The 21,752-nt window shown below is 35.6% G+C and overlaps 3 protein-coding genes across 13 annotated transcripts; 1 reads left to right on the top strand and 2 right to left on the bottom strand.

The window, feature by feature from the left end:
- Positions 1-719: 719 nt before the first annotated feature.
- LOC7495203 (DUF724 domain-containing protein 2) lies at positions 720-7,615 on the top strand. 4 transcript variants are annotated; one of them, XM_024585551.2, is made up of 9 exons: positions 720-1,276; positions 1,954-2,364; positions 3,118-3,564; positions 4,148-4,259; positions 4,343-4,536; positions 5,246-5,324; positions 5,412-5,525; positions 6,327-6,497; positions 6,560-7,615. In XM_024585551.2, exons 1-9 carry the CDS (start codon positions 758-760, stop codon positions 7,252-7,254), a joined length of 2,742 nt encoding a protein of 913 aa, XP_024441319.2. In that variant the 5' UTR covers positions 720-757; the 3' UTR covers positions 7,255-7,615. The 4 variants fall into 4 exon arrangements, with proteins under 4 accessions (XP_024441319.2, XP_002320282.3, XP_024441320.2 ...); XM_002320246.4 differs by having other exon boundaries at positions 721-1,276; positions 4,142-4,259; XM_024585553.2 differs by having other exon boundaries at positions 1,106-1,276; positions 2,042-2,364; positions 4,142-4,259.
- A 2,169-nt stretch (positions 7,616-9,784) lies between these two features.
- On the bottom strand, positions 9,785-13,708 carry LOC7455416 (probable pre-mRNA-splicing factor ATP-dependent RNA helicase DEAH2). Of its 5 annotated transcripts, XM_002320927.4 has the most exons (7): positions 13,294-13,707; positions 12,711-12,913; positions 11,535-12,619; positions 10,995-11,120; positions 10,653-10,891; positions 10,396-10,514; positions 9,785-10,185 (listed from the first exon to the last, which is right to left on the bottom strand). In XM_002320927.4, the coding sequence occupies exons 1-7, from the start codon at positions 13,582-13,584 to the stop codon at positions 10,059-10,061; spliced, it is 2,190 nt and encodes a 729-aa protein (XP_002320963.2). In that variant the 5' UTR covers positions 13,585-13,707; the 3' UTR covers positions 9,785-10,058. The 5 variants fall into 5 exon arrangements, 4 of the variants coding, with proteins under 4 accessions (XP_002320963.2, XP_052302921.1, XP_024441323.1 ...); XM_052446961.1 differs by lacking the exons at positions 9,785-10,185; positions 10,396-10,514 and having other exon boundaries at positions 10,742-10,891; positions 10,995-11,095; positions 13,294-13,708; XR_002977852.1 differs by lacking the exons at positions 9,785-10,185; positions 10,396-10,514 and having other exon boundaries at positions 10,868-10,891; positions 10,995-11,221; positions 13,294-13,708.
- Positions 13,709-15,803: 2,095 nt separating this feature from the next.
- LOC7495204 (uncharacterized) lies at positions 15,804-20,536 on the bottom strand. 4 transcript variants are annotated; one of them, XM_024585565.2, is made up of 4 exons: positions 20,296-20,533; positions 19,157-19,976; positions 16,206-16,350; positions 15,804-16,077 (listed from the first exon to the last, which is right to left on the bottom strand). In XM_024585565.2, exons 2-3 carry the CDS (start codon positions 19,683-19,685, stop codon positions 16,238-16,240), a joined length of 642 nt encoding a protein of 213 aa, XP_024441333.1. In that variant the 5' UTR covers positions 19,686-19,976; positions 20,296-20,533; the 3' UTR covers positions 15,804-16,077; positions 16,206-16,237. The 4 variants fall into 4 exon arrangements, with proteins under 4 accessions (XP_024441333.1, XP_024441332.1, XP_024441334.1 ...); XM_024585564.2 differs by having other exon boundaries at positions 19,157-20,045; XM_024585566.2 differs by having other exon boundaries at positions 16,190-16,350; positions 19,157-20,045; positions 20,296-20,532.
- Between the last annotated feature and the right edge of the window lie 1,216 nt (positions 20,537-21,752).

The following is a 21,752-nucleotide window of genomic DNA, read 5'->3' on the forward strand; positions in this document are numbered from 1 at the left end:
CAATTCCATCTCTTAAAATTTAATTTTTATATTAATTTTGATCCTTATTTTTATAATTGCTATTTGCTTTTTCCTTATTATTTTTTTATTGAAATTTTTTATCTATCAAATTTGGTCCTCATTCTTTTGATTGTTACTTATTTTATTTGAAATAATTTATGAAATCTTAATTATTATTATTTTAATTTCTTCACCTTTTATTTTTTTTAATTTTTTAGATCTCATCTCTATTATTTTGATTATTATTTATTTTATTTGAGATAATTTATGAAATTATATTTTTTTTCAATTTCATTCTCATTCAACTTTTTAATTTCTAAGATTTGTTCCTTATTATTTTAATAAACTTGAGAAAAATAAACATTAATAAGTTATTTTCCAGCTCATTTTTCATGACATAACCAAACACTAGAAAATATTTTTCAACTTATTTTTCATTACACTACTAAATTTTGAAAAATACTTTTTTGAAATTTACTTTTTTCAGAATTCACTTTTTTAAAAAATCTATTTTACAGCAAAAAAAAAAAAAAAAAAAAAAAAAAAACATACCCAAAAACTGCACATTTCCCACCCAGCACAACAGAACACAGGCACAAAGACCGCGCAATCCCGCCAAAACACCACTAAAAATTATCCATCCACTTGCTGCTTGCCACTTGGCTTAACAGCATTTGACCGTGAAAGGCACCCAAAACAACAAAACCCCTCGGCCTAGGGTTTTCTTCTTTTCAGTACACAAAATGAAAAAAAAAATATGGCAGGCTTAGATTCGAATCCCCAACCCCAACAAAACCCTCATCAGCAAAACCAGACCAGCACGGTGTTCTTCAACAAGGGCGAGGAAGTAGAAGTAAGCAGTGAGCAGGAAGGTTTTAGGGGTGCATGGTATTTAGCTACCATTTTAGATTTCCCAACACCATCACAACCACAATCAGCCTCGGAGAAGAAAAGGAAAGCGATTGTTCAGTACAAAACTTTGGTTACTGAAGACGGGCCTGCTCCTTTGTTAGAACAAGTCGACCCTCAACTCATTAGGCCTTTGCCTCCTCAAGATTCGCTTAAAAATGGCGGGGTTTTTCAAGAAAACGAAGCCATTGATGCAAGTCTTAGATATGGCTGGTGGTCTGGTGTTGTAAAGAAGGTTCTTGATAGGGGGGCAAGATATATGGTTTATTTTGATAACCCTCCTGATGTTCTTGATTTTGATGCCAAAGATTTAAGGATTCACTTGGATTGGGTTGATGGCAAATGGGTCCGACCCGAAATGCAGCAGGTATTTCTCATTTTCTTGAAACTGGAGCTTTCGATGTTCGCTTTTTTATTATTTTTTGGTGTTTGATTGATTGTGTATTGATATTGTTTAGATGTTTATGAAATTGTGTTGCATGTTCTATCAATAGTCTTAAATATATCTAACTGTGGGTGTTTTCGAAATCTTAGTAGAAATTGAATGGCTCAATTGCATGTTGTGTTTCGGAGATTTGGACGCCGATAATTTTTTTTGTGGTCCTACATGCACGAGTGAAAGGATCACTTTGAGTCATTTATTTTAGCTGCTATTTCTTTCTCTGTGCATCTGCTTAGCATAATCAATTCCTTATCTTTTGGTAAGTTAACAAACAATCTCCCACTATTTGCATGCCTATAGTGTATGACAGCTTGTGTTATGTTAAGTTCTGGAAATGACATGCAGTACCTGCTCGATACTTTCTTAGTGCTCCAGCTCTGTCTAACCTGAATACGGTTATTGAATTTCAACTTTCGTTATCTGTCAATGCCCCAGCTTTGGATTTTAATTCATCCTGTATTAATTTGTGAATTCATCATCCATGATCATCTCTAAAATCAATACTGACATTTTGTTCTTTCTATATATATATATATGTATATGCCTTTTGTTTTACTTGTTTATCATATCAGTGATTTTATTTCTCAATTTTATTTTTAAAGCAAGCAACAGGGTCGGTTTTTAGCTCAGGAACTGAAGTAGAAGTGAACCTTGAAAAAGATAATGTACGTGATATTTGGTTACCTGCAGTTGTCGTCAAGGAAAATGAGGATAGAACTTTCTTGGTAAAGTGTCAAAGCTCATGGAATAGTGATGAGGCCGGAACAATGAAAACAATTGTAGATTCCCTTCACATTCGGCCCACTCCTCCTCATGCAGACAGAAATTATGAGTTGCTGGAAAGGGTAGATGCACACTATGGAAGTGGTTGGAGATCTGGAGTAATTACAAAACTTCTTGCTGGGAGGAGATACAATGTCTTTTTTAAGCAGGGAAATGAGGACAGGGAACTTAGTCAATCGAAGATAAGGCCTCATATGGAATGGGTTGATGGAAAATGGATTAGTAAAAAGGTATAGTATTCATTTGGGTTATTATGTAAGTTTGTGTTCTGCTTAGTAGCAAGGGGCTGTTGTTAAATATGGTGGTGGTTATACATCTAGATCTGTTCCTATGGGTGGAAAGATTCATTCCCGACGGTGTGAGTTATTAGGTTCAGCTTTTCCTCATTGTGTCAATTAAGCTAAAGCTCACTCTTTATATAGAGTGGTTTTATTGGAACATGAAGTGATCAACATAGGACATCTATGGTCTTTATGGTCAATCAGTTTAAGATTAATTTGGTCCATATGGGAGAAAAAAGAAGGGAAAACAATTAAAAATTGAGCTGTTGACCAAGGTGTAGGAAGTGTGCTGGCATGAATCTGATTCACTTTTGTATTGCTTCATATGTCATCTTACAATGTACAGTTTTATCTCTCATGTATGCCAGCTCACACAGACACATGTATTTACCTGCACTTCTCTTATAAGCAACTTCACATGTTTTGCATTTTGCATGAGGAAGTATTTAGAATGCATAATTAATTGACTAGTTTAGCATAGGGAATGCAACATGTCTTACCTTACTTTCCTTGACATGTAAATGGGCAGTGGCTGAGGAGCTTAGGTGATCATTTGGGCTGTGTTTTCTTTTGGTGCAATAGTTTGATGCATTTATTTTCTAAAGTTTGACAGGATTGTATGAAATGAAGCAAGGAAGCTAAAAACATGGCAGATAATTCCCGTCATCTTTTTGTAGCTTAACTTCTCTGTTTTTTGTTCAGGAAGTTAGAATTCTTTCTGATAGTCGAGGACAGTTTGGTAGCACCAACAACAATAAAAACCCTGATGTGGCAGAACTACACAAAAGCTCAAGTGCTTCCGAAGATAAGACCAAAGAGAAAACAGTTTCCACTAGCATAAGAAATATGCCAGAGCAATCAACTCATTTGGGTGAAAAATCAGCGAAGAAGCCAAAGCCAACACTTTTTAATTGTAGTGGCATGCGTTCAAACCCTTCCAGTATGCTAATTGAAATAGATGCTACTGAGGCCCCATTATCAGTTTCAGCACTGCAGTCTAGGAATATCCCAATTGAAATGTCAAGTAATGAAATGCTTTGCGGTTTTACCTCTTCAAAAACAGGAGGTAAAAGAACAAGATGCATAGAAAAACTTGTTGATGCTCAGCCTTCTAACAAAACCGAGAATTCTTCTGCAGGAAAGGCAACTGTGAGTTGAATTTCGTCATTTGAATCCTTCATTGATTTTTTACACTCTATACTTCTAATAGAAGCATTTTTTTGGGATGGTCTGCACACCCTGCCGGTGATCCAGTGAAATATTCAGATATCGACATATGATTTATGCCAACCTTGATTGGCATTTTGGGAGTATGGTGGGTCCATGAGACACTGTTATATTGAAAGTCTTACTTGCAGTCTCTCTTCCAGTCTCTCAGCCACAAACTTGTCTTGCACGCTACGAAAGAGCTTTACAAGTGGTATTGCATGCAGAACATTTATGAAACTAGCAGTAGCTCAAAGTAGCTCAAATGCACTTGGAAGATCAAATAAATCTTTTTACTTGTTTTTGTCACAAGCAAAAATGAAATATTGCTCAATGGATTAGGCAATAATTGAGCCTAGTTGTTTTAAAATAAATTAAGTTTAGCTTTCTTGTTGGCATTGACGGTCACCTTTCTATGCTCGCTTTTGTTTGTTCTGCCAGTCTTTCTGTGAGAACCTTATTCTACCATAATTTTTTCTGTTTTTTTTTTCCTTTTGCTGATTGGCATTGCCTGTTATAGATGCAGAAGACTAAGCAACTGAAAGTACTTGAATTGGACTGCCAGAAAGTGGAAATTATAACAAGGATAGGGAGAGTCACCAAATCGCCATTTAGAAGTCCAAATGCTTCAGCAGCAGGTATATGTTTCTTTACTTGTTAATGCCTGTTACATTGCTTATTTCTTTTATTCACAGGATCTCTTATATTGAGTGATTTTCAGTGAAGGATGGCAATGCAGTGGACGTTGCTGTCCAAGGCATTAGTGAGATTGACTTTAAAACAAAAGAAATTGAAGTCCCTTTCATCATGGGATTAAAAGCTACAGAGGGCATTTATCAGGATGACAAGGAAACACTGAAGCTTCTGAGGGATCAGAAGAAGAGTTTGAATGATTCAGCAAAAGACAAGAACTTGGTAAGCAAGAGGTTTCCTTTTCTGTTGAGCTGGGGTTTGGGGGTGGTGGTGCTGCGCTTAAAAGCTTAGGAAAACTGCCAAGATAATTTGATAGGTATGAGAACATCTAATTATGAGAAAGAGATGGTAGACTGGTGACAGGATAAAACAGTTAATGTTTTGGAATTTATGATACTAATTCATCTGCAATAATGCTTGTAATGGTTGTGATTAATGGAATTTAGTTTTGAAGTTTCCGTGAAATTACAGTTTCAGATTACAGTTTCAGACATTAACATTAGCTGGTCCTTTAAAAGTGTTGCCATATTTTGGAATGTTATACTAGGTTGCAGGCTCTCTCTTCCTAAAGGTAACTTGCTTGTCACTTTGACATGCTGGATAGAAGTGATATTCTGTTATTGGATAGAAAAAAGTGATACTCTTCAGTGTAGTTTGTTTGAGTGGTTGCACAAGTGATTGGTGTTCCTATTTTGGCATCCTGCCATTGACCAAAGTTTTGAAGAAATCACAGTGCACAGCCATTTCATTGGTGTTGGTCATGAAAGTTGGTTCCAATTTTCAGGGGAGCCAAGGGTACATGCGGTTTTTCATTTCATTGCCATTAAAATGTGCAAAGGCGTGGAACATAAAATAGTGTTTAAGGGTTCCTAATTATGATTACTTGTATAGGAGGTTATCACAATGTTCTTTACTGCTCTTTTTGGTGCAGGAACATGTAGGAAGCAGTCAAAGAAGAAAGAGGGGAAGGCCGTGCAAATTAACTATAAACTCAAAGGCTTCGGTGACTAGTATGTAAATGCTTTAAACCACAACTTTTGGCTGGTCATTTTGTAATAATTTTTTAAAGATACAGAGATATGCCATATAACATGCAGGTCGGGAGGACCTTGGCTCTGGGGACATTGCTGATGAAGTTGTACAAGTGGTTGTGAAAGACCTTACAACTAATGAAGTTGAGTGGCTGACACAGGCAAGGATGGAACCTAAAGGTATGGAGGGCTTTAAACCTGAGTTATTCTATGCCTTCCTGCAAGGAACATCTGTTGTGGAAGTTTAAGCTAAGAAAAAGGAGGTTTCGGATTTATCAACCAATACCCAGAATGCAATGAGCCATATAATGAGGATACCACTGGGAAAGAAAAAGTGCCAAATGAAACTACTGTGCAAGTATTAGACAAACAGCTTTAGCTGTCATCAAAAGGGTGACTAAAGCAAACCAATAACTTCATTACTTTTCACTGTGATGACATAGATATTGATTTTAGGAGTTGCCACCTAGTCATCCTGCAACATTAGGTTTGCTTATAGCATGGCATGCTTTTAACTTCTGTCGTGGATAAACTTATTTTCTGTTTTGTCATAGATGTCTTAGAAAGATTAAATTCTCTTGTTGATTTTTTAAATGGCCACTACAACAAATCCAGTTCTAAGTTTCTGATTCTCCATTTCTTTTGCCATGTTTGTTCAACTGAATAATAGCATTGGTTCCTGAAATCTTTCCTAGGAGAAGGGACACTGAAGTATTGGTTCTCTTGTTTGATACAACCTCTTGTCTAGAAAAATGAAGTGAATGTATATAAGCAAATCATGGGATACTGGTTAGTTCATCATGTGGGAGATATTTCTCCAGAAAGTTGATAGCATGAGAAGATACTTTTCCTTTTCTCTTGGTCCTGCCTCTCTCTCACGCACTCTTTAGTCTTTACCATAAGAAAAACGGGAAGCATGGAAAGCTACACACGGATTTGAATATATGTATCCATTACTAAAGCCTGATTGGAATTATGCAGTTTCTCAAAATTCTTCAAGAGAGAGAACCAGTGAAGTTTCCAAGACAGATTTCATGTCAAGGGAAGTTGATGCAGCTGTTGCTGCTGCATCGAAGAATGTAGCTGACGATGATCAACCTCTATCAACCTGGTTTGGGGGAGTGCATGCTTCAACAAGTCTTGGAGAACTAAGTAAGTCAAAACATTTAAATGATCCCTCTTGTAATTTTGCTTATTATATATTTCCTGTTCAGGATCATCTACTGGTAGGGCTGCAAGTGGAGGGAGTGAGGCTAGAGAAAAACAAGCTGTAGCAGTGGAATCTTGTACAATCGATGCAAAAGGCAATGACACTCTGGTGGAAAATCAGTCTGTACCTTTTGTAAAGAGGTCTCCAGTTTGGAACACGATTGAATCTATGGAAGTATTCCGAGCCATCCCGCAAAAACTGCATTTTCATCCTTTGACTGAATGTAAAGAAGAGTATCGTGAAGGATCAGCCATTGGTATTATGGTAACATTTGCTAGTTTGTTTGATAAGATAACCTCACTTCAGTTTGATGATTGTAGAAGCATATTAGAGAGCACATTGGAAAGTCTTCTTGACTTGGAGAAGCATGGATTTGATATCACTGTGCCACGTGGTAGGTTGAATGAATTGCTTTCAATTAAAGATGGGCAAGGGGAGGTACTAAATGAATCCAAAGATGCTGAAGGGAAATTACGAGTGCATACTGATGAGAAAAGAAAGCTGGAAGAGAAGAGGAACGATATTGAAAAGAAGATTACTGAGCTACAGGAAGAACTTGCTTTAACCAAGGCAAAGATGGGGATTAAGAACCTTGATCTTTCCAAGTTGCAATCCCATGCTAATGCCATAAATGAACGGATTAAAAATGCTCGGGATCATTTCGGAAAAGTAGCCTCTGCCCCTTGGAACCCGCCCTGATGCACTGTAATCTCAATGAGTTTTCTTGCCCCCTGCACTTGGGTAAGTGGAGCATAGCGACTGGAAGTTGTTGCGTTAATGCTTCAACGTAGTGATCATGAAAGTGTAGTTAACTAATTTCAGCTGTGTATTTATTACCTTTGGCTGTGTTGCATGGTTAATGATGAAATCTTTTTGGTGCCAAGTGTATGGGAATGTAGTTCGTCTCGAAACGGATGAAAGCTTTAATTTGGCTGGATTTTATCATCATTCAGGGTGATGGGTCATCTTCATGTTCAGAACATTAGATGTACCACCAAGTATTTGTATGATCATTTTCATGTTCAGACCTTAAGTATACGAGGGCTTGAATGATCATGTATATCATTGTCAAACAAACAAAGCACATATTTTTCAAGTTAATGCATTTATCATCTTGTAGAAAAAGAGTTTGAAAATCTTTCTAATCATTGAAAGTTTTAGTGAGGTCAAATTGTGAGAAATTAGTAAGCATATATTCTTTCTTTTTGTTGGAGAATCTTAAGCATGATTAAATTTGTTTAGGATTTGTATTAATTTCTGTTTTGTTTTCTAAATTTTCCATCATAAAATCAAAATTGCATATGAAAGGTAATTGTTAATTTGAGATATTTAGAGAGCGTTTGGAAATGTTGGTCAACTCGTGTTTTTTTTTTAAAAAAAATTTTATAAAAAAATATTTTTTATATATATTTTGAATTATTTTGAGACGCTGATTTTAATAATAATTGTTTTTAAAAAAAATATATTATTTTAATATACTTCAGAATGAAAAATATTTTAAAAAATAATTGTAACTATTTTTTTAATTAGACCTTAACATCAATGCTACCTAATAATTTGTTTAAATAGTGGTTTTGGTCGCGGATTTGCTAGTGATAAATAGCAATCTTGTCATGAGTTTATGATTTATTTTTAACCGTAGAAATACATGTTTTTTTTAAAAACTTTCTGTTAAATATATTCAATAATAACACATCCAGCAGTCAAAATTCATATAAACAAATATGTCATAACTATTAAAAAGGGGAATAGATGAAAACAAGAATTTGGAATACAAAAACTACATAAAGAAACTATACGTGAGAAACTGTCTTCACTTGAGGGCTTGATTAATCGAGTATAAAAAATGCAAAGGAAAGATAAGAATAAAAAAAAACAGCAAGAATAAAATCTTTTGTTAAGATCTGAAAATTTTCTTATATTTTATCCAAACCTTCTGTATTTTTTTATGTTAATGCATTTCCCAGCTTATAGAAAAAAAGATTTTGAACATTTTTCTAATAACTCAAAATTTTAGTGAGGTCAAATTGTGAGAAATTAGTATGAGTGTATTTGTTTTTGCAGTTAAATTTTATTTAAAAAAAACAATTTTGCTTTATTTTTTTATGTTTTTTTATCGTTTTGATGCGTTGATATCAAATATAAAATTTGAAAAAAAATATTATTATGATACATTTTCAAGTGAAAAAACACTTTAAAAAATAATCACTACCACAATTCCAAACAATATCAAAATACATATATATTTTGAAGAGTAATTGTTAATTTAAAATAGATATGTTATACTATTTTCATTAAATAAATGTTATCTGGTAAGATGTTAGCCATTCATTTTTCTTTTCTAGAAGGCTTAGATTAAAAGAAAACTAGTGTTGAATCGCGTGTTACGGTTTGTCTTGCATATTTTTGGATTAAATCATGGAAAGAGAAGGCAAGCAAGAACCAAAAAAGCATGCCTTCTTAGTTCTTGGTATAGAAAAGCTAATAATTTTGATTTGTTTGGTAATTCGATTTAACCAGCGTTTCGTTTTTAGAACTGATTTTTTAGTTATTTTTAGATGATTTTAATATATTAATATTAAAAATGTAATTTTAAAACATTCTTAATTTATAAAAATTAATTGTAATACATTACTAAACACACGCTACATTGTTAAGACACTAAATGCAAGTTCAATCATCTTCAAACCCCATTAAGCGAGTATAACATTCACGTGGTATCCTGTTCTTTACGGGGTGACAACTCTTCAATCATATCGGAGCCTGTAATCTCTGTAATCTTCTCTAACGACACAAAACAGATAACCATGTCAGCTTTGCGGGTGATAATAATGATGATCATAGGCTTCAACGATGGGAGAGTGCTCGACATGAAGAAGTAATGTCGAGACTTGGGATGCCTCTGTGGTCAATTCACTAATGCTTTGGTCCAAATTTGCTGCCTGCCTGTTAAGGATGGATCCTCAACTGGAACTGGAAAAAGAGAGAAGAAAAGAAGAAATATAGCGGAAATGCAAGCATAGAATCCACTCCAAACGACCCAATCACTTCTTGACCTAGGAGGGGTTTACTTTAGCTTATTTGTTCACCCACTTTTTGACCTAGGAGGGATTACTCCAGCTTAATTGTTCACCGAATATTTCAAAAGAGCCTTAATAGTAGTAGTTCATTTATTTTTGTTTTTTTTTTTAATCAAAGCACAAGGTTTTGCAATTAATCAGTAAGCAGGTAACACAAATTTGATCGAGTGCTTCCCGAGTAAATAAATATCATAGACTGCAACGATTCCACATCCAAAAACAAATGTGGAGGCTTAAAACACAATAAAAATGACGATACAAAAGCTACTAATTGAAGAAATGGTACAGGCCAACTTGGCCAAAGCAACTGGATCCATAAAGGCAGTTGTATCGCAGAAGAGTACTAAATAGCTTCTAAAGAACAACCGCACTTTTCTTTTCTAGACAAGAAAAACTGGAAGGGTCCAGCAACTCATGGAGCATTCATTTTCTGTTCTTGTTGTCCTCCCTCTCCCTCTCCCGCTTCTTGTAAAGCTTTTCAAGAACCCGCTTGGCCTCACATTGTGGGAAGTTATCCAAGTCATAGTAATGTGATGCTATGTCCACCAACCTGAACACCAAAAAATAAAAGTCAAGCATTTAGAGACACCATTGAAAAGACATCAATCACTTATTCAGTCCCAGAATCAACAATTATTCATTAAAATATTAAAAAAACACATTATTATGTCCACTTGCTATTGACTGAAACCAAATTCTAACATGGTCCTTAAAGACGAGATATAAACACAAACAAGCACTAAATGAAGGATAAACTAACCATTCACCACGAATGTCTAGCACGGTCCGAATATAATTCCTGCTGGTTAGGACATACTCGTTGTAAATCACCCACTCTGGCTTGTGATCCAAACAATTTGATGGATGCAAATGCACCGCCTGAAAAACAAATTAACACCACCAAGCAAAATTGTTATATAACAAACATCTTTCTATAATCAATCTTGAACGAAAAGAACATTAGAGCATCACTGCAAAAATAACAAGTTGAAAATACATGTTTAATTTTCCACGTACTTGGTTGTCTTTCACTGTCAAATAGTGTCCAGATCGTTCAAGGTGAGCAACCTGCATAAAGTATCCGGCTAATATAGCTTTTCTTATGTTGATGTAGTAGTCGCGGCTGTTGAAGTCAGTGCTGCATAACCTGAGATTAAACCTGGCCATGATACGGACAAGCTGTTGTCTTACATTGTCAGCAGCCTTCAATGCCCTATGATTGATAAAATTTTCATAGCACCAGGATGGATCCTCATCTGCAATTCATTCACCAATAGGTAAGAATCTGACATAAATGACAATTATCGCAGACAATCAAATTTTAGAAAAAGAGAAATAGAATAGAGTAAAAGTACTTACTGTTTTGCTTAAATGCATGGTATACGTTCAACAGCGTGAGGTGATCCCCATCAATGTGCCCAAACCTAGCCTTCGCTTCATCGGCAGCCTTTTGAGCCTCCCTAGGGCGGACAAAGCAATTGGGTACTAAAGAAAGAATTTGGTTACCACAGAAGAGGCCCATGGTAGGTCAGCAGATGCAAACAGGCGAGACGATACCATTTGCTTCATGAGATAATACTGAGAAACTGCAACTATCTGTATCAGCACTAACTTAGAATCTGATGGAGCATGCCATCCGGGGGCATGGAACCCATACACGACAGTTGCTGACGACAACCTAAATGGACACATCAATTCTTTAACTGCATACATGCGTACTTGCAAACACATGTAAGCAGTTAAACAATTAACACAGTGCACAGAAAACTGGCTGCACACATGACATAAAAGAGGGATGCATCTGATAATACTGCAACCCAATGGCATCTACTCCCCTTAAATCATTTAGACCAGACTCAAGACCGCTTAAAATAAAATAAACATGGTTGCAAAAAATACCTGAAAGCATGGCCGAAATTGAAAGAATTTCATTCGAACAGTTGAATTCAGGACTCACAACGAGCATCTTTGACAGTTGAGGATCCAAGGGAAATTCACTCATGATCTCCCCAAGCTTTGTCATGTTCCCCTCATCATCCAATGCCCCCAAATAATTCAACACCTCCAATGCTCGCATCAATGTCTCAGGGGCAGGAGGATCCATGAAATCAAAGTGCACCAGATCATCAATCCCCAATTTCTTCAACGTTAGAACTGTATTTGCAAGGTTTGACCGCAATATTTCTGGAAAGGTCTGTGGCTGGAGATCCTGATTGAAACTCCTCTCTGTGTAGAGTCTAAAACATTTGCCTGGTTGAGTTCTTCCAGCACGTCCTGATCTCTGGTGAGCACTAGCCTTTGATATGGGGGAAACTAACAAAGATTCAACCCGCACTCGGGGGTTATAAACCTTTTGTTTAGAAAAACCAGGGTCAATAACATATACAATACCATCTATAGTCAAAGAAGTTTCCGCAATGTTTGTTGACACCACAATCTTCCTTCCAGAAGGGCCACCCTCCTGTAGTGGAGGTGGAGCAGGTTCAAATATTTTTTGCTGCATGGCCGGTGGAAGCGTAGAATATAGAGGCACTATTTTCACTGGCCCTACTTGGTCCCCTAAATTTCCAATTTCTTTTGTTATTTTTCGGCAAGCATCTTCTATCTCCTCCTCACCAGTTAGGAAAACAAGTATGTCCCCATGGGGTTCACACAAGTGTATCTGGACAACTGTCCGAATAGCTGCCTCTAGGTAATCTCTCTCAGGTTCCTGGGTATAGAAAATCTCAACAGGATGAAGCCTGCCAGGAACTTTCATAAGAGGTGCTTCACAAAAATAACCCTGAAATTTCTCAGCCTCTAGTGTTGCACTCATTACAACTAGCTTCAGGTCAGGCCTATTTTTCAGCACTTCTTTAATAAGTCCAAATAGCACATCTGTTGCTAGAGTTCTTTCATGAGCCTCATCAAGTATTATTACTTTGTACCTTTCTAAAAGCGGATCTGTCATTGCCTCTCTTAAAAGCATACCATCAGTCAGATACCTGCCAGAAAGGAATAAGAAAAATTAGCACACAACTTAAATCCAAGAATCTTGGGAAAAAAGAAGTAACATAGAGGAGCTGAAGAACTCACTTCAAAACCGTTCTTGCACCGCTACAGTCTTCAAAACGGATGCTATAACCAACCTCTTCACCTATAGTAACGTCCATCTCCTCAGCAACACGCCTAGAAACAGACATTGCAGCAACCCTTCGAGGCTGGGTACACCCAATCATCATTTTCCTGCGTCTATCTGAAGATTCTAATTCGACAGCTTCCAAAACAAACTGAGGAATCTGTACCATCACAAATTTCTAGTTAGTTAAGTATTGCTTCTTTTTTTTGTCTAGTTTTCATTACATTGTATACCCACAATTAAGCATAGCATAATTCATATATGGGAAACCGAAAGGAAATGCTTTTCTTATTATTATTTTTAAAGTGAGAATATATCAAACTGAAAATATATCAAAGAAGTAACATAGAGGAGCTGAAGAATTCTATTTTTTTTTAATCTACGATAACCTAAGCTCGCTAGTTTTCTACTAAAGTATTTGCGTGCAAGAGAGCTGGTCGATTAAAAAAAAGACAAACAAATGACAGCACAAACAGCACACAAAACTATAATTAATCAAAAAACAAGGTATAAAAAAGGGAAAAAGAAAAGGGAATAAACCTGAGTAGTTTTACCACTACCAGTCTCACCAACAAGGACGAGAACCTGATTTTTCTTCAAAACCTGTAAAAAATCCTCTTTCTGATGCCAAACAGGCAAATTCTTCCTCTTCTCTAATATCTCGTAGTATCTCTGAGAGTAAGGCTTCCCGTTCCACCGATTTATCGAGCTGCTTCCTTCATTGTTATTGTTGTTCGTCGCTCCGTTCGATTTCAACAACTTTGCAGAAACCGACGCCTCGTCTACCACGTCAAACAAACTCACCTTCCTCTTCCTCTCTGTACCCATCATCCAAAAAACCCTAGCGATTATGGGATCGAATTATTACCGTGAAAGAAAGAAAACCCTTAAATGTTAAAAAGAGAGACAGATGATAGGAGGCTAGGGCGAGAGTGTACTGATCGGTCCCTTTCCTTGTTTTGTTTTTCAATTGAAAGGCCTGGCCTGCAATGAAACTAGGTGTAAGTGTGGCCCGATAGAGGTCTGAAACTGGGCCTGTTGACCAATACTTTTTATTATTATTATTATTTTTTTTATTATTATTATGATAAAGGTTTAATTAAAACCAATTATAAAGTATTAAACTTGTATGTGTGAAAGGTATAAGACTTGTGTTCTACACTAGACGCATGCATGATGATATTCAATTATTTCATCAACAAGTATTCTTATTATTATTATTTATAAAGAAACTTGGCGACGGTGAACTCTTTTGTGACTTATCAACCATCCAAGGATAGTGGGATGAGTCATAGCAATCAGAATCATACTTTTGAAACCCGGCCTGGTCCGGGGTTGGAACCGGGCTGAGTTGATAAAAAAATAGGAAAAATCATGACTCGGTGTGACCCGACAGATCCGGCGGGTTGACCCGATGACCCGGGTGACCCGTCAAAACCCGATTGCAACCCATTGACTTTTGTTTTTTTTTTTTTAAACTAAAATGATGCCGTTTTGGATTTTTTTTAAAATAGAAATTGACCCCGCCAACCCGGTTAAAATCCAGTGACCCGATCAAAATCCGGAACTCGGATCTTAGACCGGACCGGCCACCAAACCGAGTTTAAAAACTATTGATCAGAATGTTCCTATCACCAGAAGCCGCACCACAAGACACCCATTCTGGCTTATTTAAATTATTATTACTAAAAAAAAAAAAAAACAACATGGGATTTCACTGTTTCATTGAATAGTTGTGCCTTTGAAACCGCATTGTTTAGTCGAAAATAACTACTTGATCCGTGCTATATTGTGAATCAAATATATAAATATTTTTTGTTACGTGTTCTTTATCTAATAAAAATCAAATTCAATAATATATATATATAAAAACCTAGGTGACTTGAATAAGGATAACAAATGTATCTCTTTAATTAAAATCTATTTATCTTATTAACTTATCACAACACCTTACTGTAATTATATAAGCAAGTTTTAATTAAAAAAGTAATATTATAATAATTCAAATCAAATATATTAAAAAAAATACAAGAATAATACATAACTTGTATGTTGTCACGATGAAAATTTTGGACGTTTTACCTAATCCGGCTCGGCTCGGCGGGTTAACTTAAGACCCCTTAACTTACTCATTTGCTTGGTTCGGTCTTCAAATCAAACTAAGTAAGAGTTGACTTAATTAACCTGACAGATCCAAACACGACTTGGTTTGACCTTAAAAATAACTCAAGAGGAATAGTTTGAATTTTTTTGTATATTTTGTATATATTAAGATGACAATGTTTTCTATCCATTTAGATCAACTTAGATTACCCCCTAAAATCCACAACTCAAAGTATAGAAGTGACAAGGTTTAATAACTTGTTATTTCTGTGCTTTTCTTTTCTGGATTTCTTTGTTCTGTTTCTATACATTTCTAACGCGGGCTGTCTATGCTTTTTTGAGCGATGAACATGTCATGAAACATCCATACTTATTGCCATTTCTGCGTTAAATACTGGATCTTTGCAAACCACTGATCCTAATTCAGCCTTTCATCTTTGCACGGGATGTGATCTAGGTTTGAATTCATTTTCCTTGAATTGGTAATGTAAACAACAACTTTGTCAACCTTCTAAAATGTTTCTCATCAAATGACATTTTTTGCCATCTTACACTGTGTTAAGTATGTATTCAAGTACATATTTAGCACTCGTTGGTCACTTCAGGAAATTAAAAAAGAAAAAGGATGTCCAGGATGTTGAATGTTTTCACAATGTATGGGAAAAGAACCCAAATACTCTTGAGATATCCTTCAAGTTAAAATTAAGCATGTTCTCTTAGGAAAATCATCCTTCAAGTTAAAATTAAATACTGGTTCTTGGATGGTGGAAATAATTGCCCTTTCTACAGTTTTTGAGTTTGAATTCAGGCTTTACTTCCCAGTATGAAGGGGAAAACAGAAATATATTTGCTTCTCTAATATACACCATGGCTATAATGCTCTTCATTTCTATTATATGAAATCCGAATGCCAAGCCAACAACACTCTTTGAGCACAAACTAGGCAATGAACTTCTGAAATGAAAATCTATTAATTAGTCCTCTGAATTAGACACTGTACAAGCTGTAAGCTGTCCTTTTACAGATACCTGTCCAAGCTAGGTGTTCCCATATTTACAACAATCAGAATAGTCAAGCGCTGCGTCAACACTAGTTTACAAAAGGGGACACGGCATTCAATAAGCCTATGCGACAGATATCAACAGTTCACTAGGAGGGAAAAGATTCAGTTAACTCTACTTCTTCCGCGAACCTGAACCAGAAACCTGCCTTCCTGCCAAACTGTGTTTCACATGAAACATATCAAAGAATGCATAGATAAGAGACAGAGCAGTGAAACTTCAGTGCTTATTATCGAATGCACAAATGATTAAAGAACAAGCTACACATATACCACAAGGAACACCTACTCGGAAGACCTGGAGCCTGATTCATCACTCTCTTATGCAACATTGTTCTTGTACAACTGAACTGCAATCAAAGCTTCACCAGTACCCACTGCTGGCTCAGGAGACCCTTTTAAGGCCAAGCTTCCACTGTATCTGGAGCTAATTCCTGCAAGCAAAGCTTCACACTGTGTCACTAATGTAAATGTTAAATAGCAATACCGCTATCACCTTAAGATCAGAGAGAACTCTGGAAGATAGATCTAATGACCTAAAACTCCATGTAAAAAGCAGATGCTAGACTAGGTTAGTAGACAAAAAAGAAAAGAACAAGAACAAGCATGAAATAAAGATGGATGGATAGCTTGGAATAAATCATTCTTAGACAGAACCTCTTACCAAGATTCAGAAATTAGACAAAAGAAACTGACCACAACCAGCTTCCCGGAGTATTGATATAGGAAGTAAAGCAATTGTGTAAGCCAATAAGCATGGTATCTAGCAATTGCAGTTGATAAGAGATCAATGATAAGAGCACAAGATTCCATGTTCTACTCATGACAAATGAAAGAGAGAGCAACAAGGCCAACTTGCTAATCATTTTGATTTTTCACCAGAGTAAGCCCCCAAAAGCATCAAACATTTCTAATGCGATCCATGGAACAATTCATAAATAGCAAGCACTAGCTCCAGTGTTACTCATAAAGAGCAATCAAAGACAAGATTTCAGTACTTGGGGAATATAGTCCTAACTTTTCATTCCCTTTTCTTTTTATCAGCATCCAATCCACATTATGTTTCCCTAATCATGGTTTGAAGGTTTTGAAGCCCAGCAGAAATGTAAATATTCCTTTCCATTTTCAATAGCATATTAAAGAAGATTTCTTCAACAGCATATCAGAAAGAAGATTGATCTTAGATTACAGTTGAAACAGAAGCAGAAGAAATCATCCCAAGAAGACTTTTCCTTCAGGAGACATCCCAAGAAGGCTTTAAGTGCATAGGATGCAATATATTATGTATGTTTTATCAATTGCCACAACTGATTGGTAAGATCACAAAAAATAACAAATCTACAAAATGTAAATTGATAAAACAAGCTTACTCAGGTCATATCAAAGGCAAAAAAAGAAGTCACATAAGATAGATTTGTCTCCATGAAATAATCAGACATATCCAGTTAAAAAAGGGAGATAGGGACAAAAAAAATTAAATTAAACTCGATATCAAAGCATGCAATGAATACAATTACAAGCAAGAAATGCAGCTTTGGTCAAAGGTAAAGTATCCAAATTCTTTTCTTATCTTTTGAATAGGTCAAGTGTTCAGAATATGTTGCAGAAGTTCAGGTCCAAGCTGTAAAGCAATTCAAGTTTCAGGTTAGAAGCTTTTTGAAAATAATCCACCCTGTTTTTATCTACCAAGTTATTTGCAGCTATTCATGCACAATGATGAATGACTGTTGAAAATTTGAAAAAATTCATTTTTTTTCATTAATTTGAATGTTTCTAAAAAAATATTACATTGCAAGCTTCAAAAGGGATTTTATGAGCAGCTAAGTTCAAAGCCTATAAACATTGCATGTTAGACAGAGTGTATTATGTGAAGTTGTCAGTTAACCTCTCTCCTCATCCTTTGTTAATATCAAGCATGATGTCTAATTGCAAAGAACAGAAGGATTTAAAGTCGTTGGACATTGATTAACTGGTATTTCGCAAATGAGTAAAAAGAGTTAAGCTTTTGTGGGAAAAAAGTACTATAAAAGGAAACCAGGCAAGATGTGACTTCAGCATCAGAGAAATCTAACATCTATAGGAATTTTACAGAATTTCCATTCAAGGATCAAAGGATATATAAATGGTATTTTCATGGGCATGCATCTGTGGATTGATACATGAAACTCAAGAAAACCTGAAAACTAAAGACAAGTATGGCATTACAATCTTAAGCAATCATTTCCAGTCAAAAATACACCTATGTTGTAAGCGATCCACCTTGTGGGAATTTGGGGTGAAACATTGATCAAGCATGGAATAGACACTAAAAGCAGGGAGGTTAAGGGATTGTTTTCAGTTTTCAGTCTTCAGACATTGCTCTGGTAATTTCATAGCAACCAAATTCAAGGTTTGTCATTTTCTCTAAGAGCAGTAAGTTGGTTGAGTTCATGGCATCAAAGAAGCTGAGCTGAGCACTTGAAAGAGGATGCTTGACACAGATTGTTTGGAGCTGCATGGAGACTCACAAGAGTTTACTCCTAATCCTGTTGACGTTGAAGCAATTCTGCATGATGCGATGATAATGACTTCTGATTCTCAGTTATCACTTGTTTGTCATATAAGACAAGCAAATAATGATGTTGTGCATTTATGAGCTAGGTATCTGTACCAGTGAGCATCCTTGATGAATACTTGGCTTTGTCCACTCATTCTGGAGGATTTGTTAGGAGGAAATACCGATTTGATGTAATTTGATTGTTATCAATTAACACAAAATTTACTGGTTTTTATTAAAAAAGCGCATTCCAGGAAAAAAAAATACCGTCACAGACATTTCACTTATATTTACTGGTCAGATTCCATGACATTCAGAAGAAACAACAGTTGTTAAGCAAAACACTTAAAAGGATAGTTCCAAGAAGAAAAGAACATAACAAAAATATTATGACATTTCACTTATATTTACTGGTCAGTTTCCTTGACATTCAGAAGAAACAACTGATGTTAAACAAAACACTATAAGATAATACCAAAGCATAGTTGTGAAGTGGAGATCATAGTGGATATTTCTATCAGGGGGCATGTTTCAGATGCCCTATCTAATAAGCATATTGTAAAGTGGGAAACATGTTTAAGATTCATATCATGACCAAAGTTAGCAAAAATTGTGGCTTATTGTGAATAGACATGCAACATATGAACTGTTTGAAACACAGTTCTTGGTATGAGACCAATCAAAACTTCAAAAAGCCAATATACCTTGATATATTATAATGAGGCAGAAAACGATTGTGATGACCATGGCAGACAAGCTGCTGCTCCAAGATGATGTCTTTGATGCTCTCATCTTCTTCAGTGCTTTAAGTCTTTCAATCCTGGCACGTTTTCGCATGGCAAGCTCGGTGATTTCTTTCATCAACTTCTGGTCAGCAGCATCCAGTGACAGACCTTTAGGAGGTCTTGGCGGTTTGGGGGGTTTTTTCAAATTCTTTATGCGTTTCTCCACAACATCTTTTCTATCCACAAAGGTTATGTTCTGCTTTCCCTCTTGTCCTTCTGAATTATTGTCTATCAACAACTCCACATTGTCAGCCGCAAGCTCACTAAAGTTTGATGAATTTGCCAATCCATGAAAACCCACGGGCCCAGTACATGCCCTCTTTAAAATTGTCTTGGTTTGTCCATTTGCTGAAATGGGATCGCTCATTTTATCTTCTTCGTTGGTTGTCCCACCACTTTCAAGATCAACTTCAAGCTCCCTTCCTCTCGAAACAAATTGACTCATCATCCAAGGTAGAAATTTATAACACTACTTTCCCGCTATTTACAAGTCCAACGCACTGTTATTATTGTCTTGCGAAACTCGAGCCCTTGTCGTAACACAAACGAAGGTTTCACCATAATCAAAACCTATAAAAGGAACTCTTCATTCCAAGCTAAAACAAAGAGAACCCTTGATCAAATGTACTATCCGAATTTACCACAAAAACGAAATGCAGAGAGGCCCCGTATTCAGGAAGTGTTTTCTCTTATCACCCATAATTTCTCAACCATGTTGAATTATCTTTGTAATCTCTCTCTACATTTAAAAAGACCAAATATTTTCAGCCAAACCTCAAACAATCAACAGAACCCAGCAAGCCAGAACCTATTATGTTAAACATAAAATTTCAATGCTATAACAATACACTTGAAAATGCCAACAAGACAAATATAAGAAATGAGAACAAACAAAAAATGCAAATATGAAACGATCCATATCTGATATCACCAAAAAAGATTCGCTTAAGCTAGCATTGTCTGAAACTTTCGAATTTGGTGATTGTTTCTTCGCTATGTTCAACTTCATAAAGCAATTCTAATAGCCCAGAAACCAGAAGAACCAAAAAAAAAGGTACCTTTAGCTTCGATGGAGTAGGAGGTTCGTGAAGGTAGGATTAAACGTGGGCTTCGTCTAAAGATAAAGGTATCCCTAAATTTCGAGGGTTTCCCATTGCTTCCTTTACTTTATAATTAGCATTCAGCATTCTTTTTCTTTGTTTCTTAGCATTCAGCAAACAGCATTCACGGAAAGGAGTACAAAAATAATACGCTAATTTAGTAAAGTACTCCGCTCGCTCGCTCGCTCACCAAAATAATAATAATAATAATAATAAATCTACATGTAATGTAATAACAATGCAATATGTGCAAAACACACAGCAGAACCAAAGGAGGAGTCTTTAATTAATTCCTTATTTGGTATTGCGATTTTCAAAAACAAATTGATTTATTTTTAGATTAATTTTTAAAAAAACATTTTGATATTCTAATATCAATAATAAATTTTAAAAATAAAAAAAATCTATTATTTTAATATATTTTAAAATAAAAAATAATTTTAAAAAGTTTGTTGAACTATAAATTTTAAATAGTATTTGGAGTAGTGAATAGTGATGACCGAAGCCTGTCACGGCCCAGTCGCGGAAATAAAAGGGGTCTTAATGGTTAACGTGTCATCGTGTCCAAGGACGGCAGAGGGCAATTGCCGGTCGTTACCAACACGTGTCAGGCTCGCATATTCCTAATTTTGAATAAAAAAGGAAATCGTCAAACTTCAATCAATCGTACCGTTCTATTGCTCTTCCCTTCCCAGCGGATAAACACTCTACTTTTCTTATTAAAGGATTCAGAGGGATTTAATTTTAATTTACAACATGGTTGCGCTAGCGTGTTGATAGTCCATTATATTTAGTGGGTTTTGATTTAGGTGGGTCTGTTTTTATGTTTAAAAATATTTTAAATATATTTTAATTTTTTTAAAATTATTTTTTTCATTAGTTTTGATATACTAATGTTAAAAATAATTTTAATATAATTTTAAATAAATAACTATTTTAAAAAATAACTATTACACAATTATAAATAACATGAACGAAGAAAAGAAAAGTAAAAATGCAAATTGACGACCCCAAATCACCTTCTATTATCAATTTAAGCGGGCCACAAGAATGACCAAAAAAGAGTCCATTATCCCACGTTCCCGGTGGCCGGCTTTGACCAGTGACCTCAAACATGGGCTTGTTTTAACAAATGGAATCCAATGGTGGGGTTATCGGAAAGTCCGCCAGAGTAGAGACACTGAGAGTAGGTGGCTTGAAACCACATTGCGTGCCCGACTAGGAACACGGTGTACAGTGTTCCTCTAAATTTTAAATTTTTTATAACAAATTATTCTTTATATTTTCAAATTGTTTTAATATGCTGATCTCAAAGATAATTTTAAAAAATAAAAAAATATTATTTTAATGCATTTCTAAATAAAAAATATTTTGAACCGTAACCACTACCATAATTCCACATAAATATGTGTTTG

Source organism: Populus trichocarpa, chromosome 14 (genome assembly GCF_000002775.5).
Source record: "Populus trichocarpa isolate Nisqually-1 chromosome 14, P.trichocarpa_v4.1, whole genome shotgun sequence".
Lineage (NCBI taxonomy): Eukaryota > Viridiplantae > Streptophyta > Magnoliopsida > Malpighiales > Salicaceae > Populus > Populus trichocarpa.